At 30.2% G+C, this 13,171-nt stretch overlaps 1 protein-coding gene across 1 annotated transcript in view; it reads right to left on the bottom strand.

Annotated features, from left to right (window-relative positions):
- LOC111626436 (putative zinc metalloproteinase YIL108W) overlaps nucleotides 1–12,847 on the bottom strand; it is a 59,374-nt gene extending 46,527 nt beyond the window's left edge. Inside the window, 3 exon segments of the mRNA XM_023369804.1 lie at nucleotides 9,049–9,156; nucleotides 11,507–11,657; nucleotides 11,720–12,847. Of these exon segments, the coding sequence (XP_023225572.1) occupies nucleotides 9,049–9,156; nucleotides 11,507–11,657; nucleotides 11,720–12,558 (1,098 nt within the window). The 5' untranslated portion in view covers nucleotides 12,559–12,847.
- Between the last annotated feature and the right edge of the window lie 324 nt (nucleotides 12,848–13,171).

Here is a 13,171-nt window from a genome sequence, read left to right as displayed (position 1 = left end):
GTTATTTTTCTCTTGTAAAAAAATTTTTGATTTAAAATTTTTATGTTCTATTCATGGAACATTTACGTTCTATTTTCGTTTACGACCTGAAGATGGCCTATTGATTGGGCTGAAAACGTTTGTTTTTTACAATTATATTTATTTCTCGGCAAAAAAAGGTGTTTTGTTTCTCTTTATTTAATTGTTGAGCGCTTTTGATATTGAACTTTAGTAGTTTAAAATGCTGAAATTATTAATACATAAATTTTTTCTGTATTAATAAATTCGGACAGAAATTATTAATTTGAAGATTTATGTTATTTTTGTTTTATTTTAATTTTTATATATTCTTCCGTTATTTTTCTCTTGTAAAAAAATTTTTGATTTAAAATTTTTATGTTCTATTCATGGAACATTTACGTTCTATTTTCGTTTACGACCTGAAGATGGCCTATTGATTGGGCTGAAAACGTTTGTTTTTTACAATTATATTTATTTCTCGACAAAAAAAGGTGTTTTGTTTCTCTTTATTTAATTGCTGAGGGCTTCTGATATTGTAAAAAAAAGAACATTTTTGATTTAAAATTTTTATGTTCTAATCATGGAACACTTACGTTCCATTTTCGTTTTCGACCTGAAGATGGCCTATTGATTGGGCTGAAAACGTTTGTTTTTTACAATTATATTTATTTCTCGGCAAAAAAAGGTGTTTTGTTTCTCTTTATTTAATTGTTGAGCGCTTTTGATATTGAACTTTAGTAGTTTAAAATGCTGAAATTATTAATACATAAATTTTTTCTGTATTAATAAATTCAGCATTNCAGCAGGAACTAATGGATTCAGCCACCTACAAAAGCAAAAATTATATTAAATTTTAATAATAATTTTCTCAGAATTTCAATTTCAGATACAGCAATATAATTATGGTGAGATTTAACAAGAAGCAAACTTATAACTGGTAAAGACACAAGTTTGCTTATTGTTAAATCTCATCATTTTTCAATTGGCATAACATATCATTTTGTGAAATATTAAGATATAAATCATGATAAATAATAGTTAACAAAAATAATTATCATTAATTAGTTAGTTTGCTTAATTCAGACAGTTTCTTTTTATGGAAATGTCTTCTGTATGCCTGAAATATCACCATACCAGATTTGGTTGAATTTGGAGTGATAAAAATCTCTGTATACAGCATTGAATAGTACTACTTTAATTCTGATCGCTTGGTACTTATTACAAAATATTAAATTTTAAAAATATTGACAGTTTTATCAATAATAAATTATTTCATTTCTATTCATTACTATTTTTTTTTTTTTTTAGTATTTTCAATTTTGAAATCACTGAGGCATTCTTTTATATATCAAACTTATCCACTAACAGTGATTTGTTTTTACAGAAATTGTGATGCCAAACTGCAAACTGTAGTAAGTATCTAAATACAGTGCTCCACAAAAGTATAGAACCACTGCAAATTTACTATACAAAGGTTAGGAATTACACGTTATGATGTAGCTACCTTACATACAGTAGACCCCCATATAACGCAGGTTCCTATAACGGAGATTCCTATAATGTGGCGATAAAATTGCGACAGTATTCATATAAAAACACTAAAAGGGACTCGTAAAACGTCCTCGCCGACTCGTGTTGCAACAGGATTGGTCGAATCTGGACCAATAGTAGAAGAGCAGCCAAACTACTTACACGCTACAGAGAATTTAGGCGAGTAAGTTGAGTTTACTATCGTCTGTACAGTATTACAGTAGAGCGTCGTTTATCCGAATAATTGGGGACTGGGGTTGTTCGGATAACTTATTTTTCGGATAACCGATTGTGTACGAAAAAAATATATTAACCCTTCCTGTGTTGAAATTTTTCTCTGTTGCGTGTCGCTTTGTGTTGAATTTTCGTTGATGTTAAGCCTAATGTAAACTTTTTAAAATAATAATCATGGCTATTGTATCGTTAAAAATTATTTCTTTATTTTTTACAAACAAAATAAATATATTGAAAAATATAAAAACAAAAAAAATTTATACTTTAGAAGTTATCTAGTATCAAAAATGTTCAATTCAGCATGACACACAGTCCTCAGAAAAATGCCACACAAAAGGGCCAGTGCTGCCAGCTAAAACACATATACAAACATAAAAAATATTGCAGTAGCCCAAGATATAGCCAAAGATTGCAGCACCACAGCACTAGCAAAAATTTAAATTTTCCGACTGGAATTCTTTCGGATAAACGACGATCTACTGTATATATAAATTAGGTGCTGTATATATAATTATATATTAACTTAATTTATTTTAACTTTATTATAATTATATATATACTTTCTGCCATCCAGTACCACACTACGGAGAGTTTAGGAGAGTAAGTTGAGTTTACTATCATCTGTACAGTATGTAAATTAGGTACCGTAAGTCTAATACAGTACTGTAATTTTATACATTTCTTGTGAAAGAAACATTTCTTATTCAATGGCCATTAAAATTATTTATATTAATAATGTCTCCAAAGTTCAATGAATTTTTTGCAGAAAAATAACTTATTAGAAATCGCGGCCGCTGTTTGGTGAGCTGTTCCGCGACGAAAACAAGCTTAAGCAATGGCAACATTGAACGGTGCACACTCGGTAAGTAATCCTACAATTTTTTGTTTATAGCATAGTTTATATAGATTATTCCCAAAAAATTATATGTGTTTTGGAAATGTTGAGTTGAATTAGTCTAGAATTGATTAATTTTATGGAAGGAAACCTTTCAAACAGCTGTAGTCCATAAACTTCACACGTGTCGGGCTGCGATTGGCTCATGTATTTAAGGATTCCTACAACGTAAAATTCGTATAATGTGGAACATATCTACGCGTTATAGGGGGGTCTACTGTATATTGTTCAGGATTTATGAAAACTTAATTTGTCAAAACTCATAGTTTCCTATGTTGCAGCAAACAGCAGAAATTGTAAAAAAAACTGATTTTAAGCACCACAAAAGTATAGAATTGACTAATAGATGAAAGCATTAAATACTACAAGATAGTTTAATTTAGTAATTTATTTGCACACCTACTTTACTGATAACATTGAAAATGCAATTTGGCATGCTATCAACAAGGTTTTTTATGATTGATGCCTGAAGGGAGTTCCAAGCAGTGACAATTGTTTGTTTTGTGTGTTCAACGTCAGCATACTGACAATTTTGGTCATAAATTCGGCCAACCAAAATCCCCAAATATTTTCTATATGGTTGCAATCAGGAGAACAAACTGACCAATCCTTTTATTTTCAAACCATTGTTTTGTATGTCGTGATATATGGATAGATGCGTTGTCCTGTTGAAAAATAAGAGGAATTCTTCTGAATCTATGTTTGTATGGCAGCAATTTGTTCTCCAGACCTTGTTGATAGTTGACACTGTTCATGCAACACGTAACAAATGCCAAATCCAATTTTCTCAATGCATGAAAAGCACTCTAAACCATAACACTCCCACCACTGAAGTTCCTTTGCGAAAGTACTTGAGCTTTTTTTTTGTAAATCATGCCAGGAGAATGCTAAACCATCTGGCCCATCCAAATTAAATTTGTTTTCATCCGAAAAGATTATCTGTACAACAAAAAAGTTATTTCGTTTAGACCTATCGTGCTAGCACAATAAGTCTAAATGAAACAAGAAACTTACCTTATTCCATTGAGTGGCCATATTTTTTCTAGCAAAATTGAGTTGGGCAACTTTGTGCTCAGGCTTAAGAGCAGGACACTTCTCATTAGAGACTAAACAATGTTGTTGCCATGTAAAACCCTTCGAACAGTTTCGTGATGTACTTATATACCCAAATTGTCCCAAATTTTACACGTGGATGCTGTGGAATTAGAAGCTGCATTAATAATTCATTTGTAGTCTTGCAAGATAAGCTTTGAAGGACATCCACTTCTACACTTTGGTCCATAATTTGCAGGATTTGACAAATAATGCTAAATGACCTTTTTTTGAACATTTGATGCTGTTTGTTACTGTCTGATGACTTAAATCAGTGCTTCTCAAAGCTACAATTTGTCCTTTCTTAAAGTCTGAATTACATGTAAAAAAATCTATTTCTATCTGTTAGTGCATGTTCTGACCTCAAAAGATCAATTTTTTGAATTGTTCTATACTTTTGTGGAGTACTGTATACCTTTTGGAACTTTATACTGTATAAAGTTTTTTTAAAGGCGAAAGTCATTTCAGGTATGTGTGACTTTGTACCATAAAAATGGAACTTCAGTTATAGACTGATACCATAATTACATATCATGAAATTTCTATATTACTTAACACATTCACTGTCAACTTGTTACAGCTGAATGGCTCTCACAACACCATCTTAATTTTGTACAATTTTATTCTATATCTTATTGTGTACATTTTTTAATTTTTATTCTTTCAAATTGAATTTTTCTATTCTGTAAGGCCAAAATTATTTTTTATTCTTCATGTAGATGTCCACTATTTAATAGCACTTATATTTATGACTATATTTACATAACACACTGTATGCCAGATCACCTTTCTACAAAATAATTCGTAGTAGGTGTCCTAGTAAAAACCTTCACCTACAAGTTAACTTATAGTTGGTAGTCAATGTGTTAAACAATGTACTTTATATACTTGTATATTTATAAATCAAGTCATAAGATATATTTTTAATAATCTGGTTTATCAAAATAACAATAATTTTAGAATCTAATTTTCAAAAAGCAACTTTTATATTATAATATAGTGATGGACAGCATGCTAATCATTTATTACAAAAAACTTTTACGATATAAGCGTACGATTTAGGCGGTCGCACCCATTATATTGGTGCAACAACCAGAATGTTAGCTAACCGTATTTTAGAGCATCAACATTCCATCAGGGACGGCAAGAATGACACAGAACTCGCCAGAATGGTACTACAACGCAAGCATACCCCTCTGTGGGATGATGTGGTCATACTAAAACATTGCAACAACAAAAATCTTGTATACATCTGGGAAGCCCTCATCACCAACGTATTAAGGCCCTGCAACACCCCCACACTGGATTTGCCCCCTTTGTGGATCAGCTTGTACAATTATATAAAACATCGCAATTAAATCCACAATATAGAGGCGTCTAGCACATGCGCAGTATAAACGCGCGTGCTTTTTATTTAAATATCTTTTTATATTCTACCGTTGCTGTTATTCCAAAATGTTAATTAAGATTGGAATGTTTTTTAAAAATTTTGTATTCAAAAAAAAGGTTCTTATATCTTCTAATGACCTGAAGAAGACGAAAGCGCTCGTCAATTTAGTGACATACGTGTTTAATTTAACGCTTATATCGTAAAAGTTTTTTGTAACTTTTATATCAATACTTTATAAATACTAGATGAAGAAAAACAGTTTTTAACACATTGTTACAACTAAATGTCTTATCATAATAGATTTTGTAGTTTATAATATTAAAGTAAACAACTTTGAACTATTCAAGAGCTTTTGTTATAAATAGCAATCATTACAAAGTACTTGAATTAAAGCTTATTTAATTTATTTTAATTGTCAACTATAACTATTATCATAAGATAGTTCATTTCCAATTTAAAAGCAAAAGATTTTAAGGATACTGTATATTCTCAGAAATCTGAAATTATACCAATAATAGATGAAAAGATTTACTCTTTCGTTGATGTTAAGCCTAATGTAAACTTTTTAAAATACTACTACTGAATGTTTAAAATTTTCATAAAATTGAATTATGACAGTTTATATTCTTTTTATGATTTATATTTTTTAAATTGTAATTTTATGTAAATTTTACAAAATTTATAAACAAAGATTTTGTAAGCCCATTTTGAAACAAGTAATTATCTAAATTATTTGAAAAAAAAAAAAAAAACATTTCATTCCATTTTCTATATTCTAGAATATTATATGTGAAAACATTTTTTATTTTTGCTTATAGTTTGATAGATCAATCTCCATGACAATGAAATTCTTTTCATGAGCATCTCCAATGATAAACAGCATAGTTTGAAAGAACTCAGACATTTGCTGATTTTTCTGTTAAATTTATTGTCATTAAGGCACTTTATTTTCTTGTACAGGATGTCTATTAAAAAGCAATCCTGGCTAATAGCTCAAAGAACTGTCAGATTCCCATAAACAATGCTTACATTCTACATTATTGAGCATGGGCTATTCATTAGTGTTTTATTGAATTTCTCCCTATTCCCCAAAAAAGAGGGATTAAAATAATCTCAGTTCCTATTGCTGATAAAATTATAGTTTTAATTGTAAAGTTGTGAAGCATATTGAAATTAGTACATTTCACATTTTGTTCAATTAAAAAAGTTAAAGAAGATGCACCATATACTCCCAGTTTTAAGCTCAGGAAAGAGAGAAGAGTGTAGATGGAGGCACACAAGCACATGCTTATGAAGCAGGGCTGTGGAGTTGGGGAGAATTTCTGGCCAGAGGAGTCGGAAAAAATGTGTCGACTCCAACTCCCACATTTTAAATTTACTTTAGTCTTTTTATTTAAATGAAAGAAAATTTATTATATATTTATTAATTTTTTAAAATCTTTTTTGTATTTTGTTATAATTCATTTATTTTAAATACAAAATGCATCAATTTAATTTATTAAATATGTAGTGTTCTTTGTAGTATTTATGTTTAGTAGTTAAATTATTTTGACCCAATTAAATTTGAATATTTTTGAATCATTCCTTTATTATCCCTGCTCTAAATAAGTACTCTATTTTTCTGAATGAGCCAGACTAATTGATCAGAGTACATATTTTTCTTTTCTGAACAAGGGGCTGAAGTAGCTAGCTAGATTGCACACTTTTTAGTTGGACTAACTCTTCTGAAAGGGTGAAATTGAAGTGCAAATGCTGTCAGATATATGTAGATGTAGAATTTTATCACCCCCTTTCTCCTCTTATTAAATATTTGTTAAAATTTAATTAATGTAAGTTAAATATTAAAAATACTAACTATAAAAGTATTTGGGTAAATGCCCAAGGCTGCTTTCAGAGTTCAAAATAGGGTAACCCTATGAGCACCTCTGCCACCTCCTAAAATGACTTGGTAATTTTGCCAGAGTCATAGTCAGCCTACTAAAATTATCAGGAGTTGGAGTCAGAGTCGAGTGTTTTTTACCGACTCCACAGCCCTGGTCCAATCATAAGTGAAAAGATATTCTGTGTGGCAATACCAACTTTTTAAATACTGTAAATCCTCTAATAAATGTCTGGGCACCTATTGGATACAATATACTTAGCCTCTGGCAAATATAAGAGATCCAGCTGCTGTTGGAGACCAGGCATCTATTCCATTATGCAGAATTTTGTGACTAGTGATAAAAAAAAAAAGGGAAAATGTGGTTCAAACTTTTTTCCACTACCACCTCCAAGGTTTCCCCATCCACTCTCACTCCAAAATAATGAAAACTGCACGTAATTCACAAGAAATTTTCCTTTTTATTAATAGAAAAATACACTCCTAAACAACAACAGCACTATCATAAGCATAAAGTTATTATGGTATTACTATATCTACATTTCTCTTGCCTTGTCTATTATCATCTGTCTGGAGATAGTTATTTTTCTCTCACTGCTTACGGATCCACAGCAGAACCTTTTCTATTAATTCTTTGATCTTGCACTCTCCTTCTGCCAGCCACTTTGCTTCACTCTTATTCTTGATAGTCATAAGAGTGTCATTCTTGCTCCTCACTTGCTAATTTGTTTTTGAATTTTCACACTGCTACTTCTCTGGAGTGTTCTTTTGCATACGTAACTGTATTCAATGTAAATACAATGCTGTAGGACCTCTTGGCTGTCATTCTGATTGACATCTATTTCACTGATCTGTGTAAAATGGAGTGTGAAACAGATAATTCAGAAAAATGCACCCACTTATATATTATTTACCATAGACTTCAGTTGCACCCGTTGTTGTAATAAAACCATTTATCAAGGGTTTTCACAACACATACAGAACACTCTGCAGCTTTGCTAGCTGTACTAAACTAAACTGCCTGCATTTATTGGAAGATTTACAGTACAATATGTCAAGTTTGCCAATGCTTTCTCATGACCAAATTCACACATGTACTTTGCAATTACCAATTTCATATGAAAACAGCTTAATCTTATCATCATATGGTACAACTGTTTGACAAGAATGCCATATCCAAGTCTACAATCTATGATTAGATCAGTAAATTTAATGCTGAGCAATATGAAGTCAAAGGAAAACCATACTCAAGGAAGGCATTCTATCCTATTGGATGACAAGCTGAGATAGCTAGTGGAAGTCAACCTATGTCATTAAAAATGTGTATGTTATTTAAAAATTATGTTATTTGTTGTTTATAATTAACATAATTATTGTTTATAATTTCAATAATTAAATTATTTTTAATGCATTTAAACATTATTTCTTATATGGCAATTTTATCATTAATATATTAACTAGATTAACAACTTTGCTATTTATTTGTTTTGATTGAAATATCTAAAAGAAACTGCTTAGATATTAATCATATCTAATTAATTCATATATCATAACTGTATGTACTTTCTAGACTGTTTTATATTTGTATTTTCACTACTACTTCATGTAACATTAGACATAAGCGTGAATATTTGTATTTCATATAACAAATGAAAATACAATGCATCAAATACACAACTTTTGTATGTTTTGGCTACTAATTTAATCAATTATTAACCTAATGTAGTCTGATAAATCTGGCAACTAGATATTTAAATTATATAATTTTTGATTTAGGTCATTCATTTCATAAAATTAATGGCCATAAAATTATTTAGAAAATAATATTTTCTATAACTGGAGGAAACATATTAAAAACTTTCTAAAAATACAAAGTAAATGATAACTTTTGAAAGCTAAAGTTTTATAAAATCCATATTGTAACTCAAAATTTACATTTACTTATTATATGAATTTGTTTATTTTTAAAATTATAGTAATTTTAATAATTTAAATATTAATATTTTAACATATATATATTATTTTACCTGAAATATTATTTTCATTTTTATTTAATTTATGATTACTATTATTGTAAGCCCATGACACATCTTGAATAGTTGTTAGTTGAACAGTGACTTGTTCTGCAAAAAATCCCTTTAAAAAAATTAAATTATTCCAATATTATATTATTATTCAAATATTACAATATTATATTATATATTATTCCAATATCTATGTTTTAGATATAGATATACAATAAAAATACAAAACTAATATTGATTTTTGACAAATTTAATTTTGCTTCTATTATACAGGCTGTAGACAAAAACGTTGCACCAGATTATATCTTGTTTCTGCTATATCATAAGTATGCAAGAGTATAAGTAATCAGTATTGAGCTATTTGATAGTGTAGTCACTATGCATCACTGTCCCATTCTCAAGGAGCCAAATTCATCTTGATTTATCAAAAAATGAATGAGAAAAATTGTGAGAAGTGTCTCTGCTTGGCCTTGTGCACTCGAGGCAATGCCATATGGTTATACCACTCATTTTTTGGACACAATCTAGTCCAGGGGTGGCCAACCTTTTCAGAAGGCGGGCCAATTTCAGGAATAATATTTCCTGCCGGGCCACGCACCTAATTTTTTTTTAATTAAAGTAAACAAGCAAGTGTGCTACAACTTCAACCACATCATCGCTTCCCAGTAGGTGAGATCGTGGTCAAACACTTGCCTGGTTTAATGTAAAAAACACAAAAAATAGGTATATTTATTTTTTTGAAGAAAATAAAACATAACCGAGAATCAAACATATTTATTAGGCAATTTATAAATATTTAAAAGTGAGACATCTGACTTTGTTTTACAGAACTAAGCGCATCAAAATTGATCTCCACTGATGATGTCGCTACACGCAAACAGTTTTTCAAATGAACATCAGTAATTCGTGATCTCAATTGTGATTTGATGTACTTCATGCGACTAAAAAGTTGTTCACACGCATAAGTGTTACCAAATAGCGAAACCATCGACAGAGCATGTTTGTAAAACGCAGGATATTTATTCTTGTCCAAATACGTTTCATAGAACTCTTTCCAAACCAACTTGATGGAATTTCTCCAACGTTTTAGGGTTTACTTACTTATAGAATGGATATGGTAGACAGACTACTTGGTTAAAGTAGTTTGAACTGTACCTGTAATTATAAATATGTTAAATATGTATTTTTAACGTCGATTGCAAAATCTCTCCAGATGCATTAGCGATAATAAAATGAAATTACAGAATAACACGGAACTTTGTCAAGCTGGACTGAAAGTAGTTATGAGTATGAACCCGATAGCATTGCAAGCTTCCCGAAAACGCCGAAGACCAAAGAACATATATAGCAGGATATTTGAAATAGCTAAAAATTTATGAATTTTTCCAAAAATGAAAGATATTTCAAATTTCTCTTAGCTATAATTTAAAAATACATGATATGAATAACTCATGACGTAATGTTCTTTTGGTGATATGTACAATAAAGTTAACATTTACGTTCATTTAACCTAGCTCCGTGGGCCGCAACATGACTCCCGACGGGCCGCATGCGGCCCGCGGGCCTCGTGTTGGCCACCCCTGATCTAGTCCCTTTTCATCTGTTTCAAGTATTCAGAGACAAAGAGACAAAACTCTTATTTCATAAGAGTTGCAATAAGATTTGGCTCCATGAAAAGAGAGATCACAAATGCATGGTGACTAAACCATCAAACAGCACACTACTGATTACCTATATTCTCATGCACTTGTATTTAGCTAATATATAGCAGAAGTAAGATTTTTACCTAATGCAATGTTTATATCTATACCCTGTACACAACAGTTCTTGATATCATTTAACATCAATATTAATTAAAATATTTACTCTTATATGAATAATAATCTTACTCATAAAAAAATTCTACAAAGTCTAAATGTAAACTCATATTTATATTCATTAAATATATTTATGTGAAATTTATGTTAATTTATTTATTTTAGATATTGTTGACTGCAGAGAATAAAATGTACATTTTACCATTTTTCAATGGCACATAATTTATTGTAAAGTTTAACAAATAACTTCTACATTTTAGCAATAATTTATTATTTCCAAGATGTAACTGAACATATATTTTAAATACATTTTCTCTAACAGGCCACGAATGCTGGATACCATTATCTTCATTCAACAGAATTTAAATTAACAACAGAATTGCTTCACACTATAATATGGTTGCTGTCTATTGGTTCTTGTATATGAAACATCTCTAATCCAAAACTTGTTCAGTAGACTGACTCACAGAATTGTGTGAAGACTGACCGAACAAGTTTTGATTAAAGAGACATTTCATATACAAGAACAAAATTGCTATTTGACCTTCTCCTTTTAAACTAAAATATACATTTCATTGATAATGCTAATTATATATAAACCTGTTAAATTTTAATGGATATTTATAAAATTATACATTACATTACCTTCGGCCAAGAACTCATTGCAAAAAATTTATTTATATTGTTGAACCCGTGGCCCATAATTCCATCAGGTGAATGGCCTAAATCAAATGTATGTCCCAATTCATGTAATGTAGCACCAATTCCTGTAGAATAACATGCCCAATATCTTTTTCTATAAATAAATAAAATAATTTATTTTAAATTAATTATATATACTAGATGACGATAGCCTACCTATTTCCACTATCATCCAAATATTTCTTTCTATCAACCACACGCTGATCAGTAAATCTTTGCACTATTTCCTGCAAGCTGGCAGCCCACGTATGCAAGCAACCTGTACCAAACAAAGCAAGTCCTCCTCCTCCTAGAGCTACATATCCTCGTGTCAGTTTCAAAACATCCTTATGATTCTGCGGAATTATGCCAGTCGAATTATCGTATAATGTGAACGAAGCAAAAGCTAAAAATTTATAAATATTCTTATCAGCTAATGGAGACATCATTAATTCTTTTGCAAAATAATTCCACAGTTCTTCTTGAGATAAACTCTGAGCTTCTCGAGTAGTTAATTCGCTCGTAAATAAATGGCAAATAGGTTTACAGTTTTTATCGTCTTCTTCGAGACAAAAAGTTTTCTTTGGAAAATTATGTTCCTTTAATTTTTCTGCCATAAACATCTGTAACATTTGCGCAGCCAAAGAAATCCGACTACATGCACTCTCTACAGAATTATCCTCCTTTGGAGGCGCTTGAAATCTTCCATCGCCATCTTTACATTTTAAATATACCAAGCGAATCTTTCTTCTATTTTTCAATGGCACATAATTTATTGTAAAGTTTAACAAATAACTTCTACATTTTAGCAATAATTTATTATTTCCAAGATGTAACTGAACATATATTTTAAATACATTTTCTCTAACAGGCCACGAATGCTGGATACCATTATCTTCATTCAAGACTGTAATTTTGTCATTGATGTGAAAAACACACTCAATTTTACCTTGTATCATTACTAATGAATGATTTATATCTTCATTATCCAAACAATTCTGTATTAAGATTCCCATAATTAAATTTTGTTAATGATGAAAATATAGCTGTGATTTGTGAACTAAAGATCATATAAAAACTTAAGTATTTTTTTCATGAATTACCTTCACCTAATAACCCACTAGCCTTTTATTTCTTTACCATTTTCTCGGATTTAAAATAACATTGGAGTTAAATAAACCACACTGAAGCAGAATAAGGTAAGGTAATGTCGTATTTTCTTAAATTTTCTTTAATAAAATACTTTTATTCCTTCAAAATCTTAATAGATTTGGCATCGTTGACAATGTTGTTTTCGTGTCCATGGCTCCCTCTACGCGAAAAATTAAATTCGAAACGATGAAGCTTAAATCTTAAATTTAAACGAATTATTTACGATAAATTTTACTACTTTAATATGTTTTAAAATTTACTAAAAATTTATGAATTTTTCCAAAAATGAGAGATATTTCAAATTTCTCTTAGCTATAATTTAAAAATACATGATACGAATAACTCATGAGGTAATGTTCTTTTGATGATATGTACAATAAAGTTAACATTTACGTTCATTTGAACTAGCTCCGTGGGCCGCAACATGACTCCCGACGGGCCGCATGCGGCCCGCGGGCCTCGTGTTGGCCACCCCTG

This window comes from Centruroides sculpturatus, unplaced genomic scaffold (assembly GCF_000671375.1).
Source record: "Centruroides sculpturatus isolate CEXI.00-Female unplaced genomic scaffold, Cexi_2.0 scaffold111, whole genome shotgun sequence".
Classification (NCBI taxonomy): Eukaryota; Metazoa; Arthropoda; class Arachnida; order Scorpiones; family Buthidae; genus Centruroides; species Centruroides sculpturatus.
This window is presented reverse-complemented; position numbering and strand designations above follow the sequence as displayed.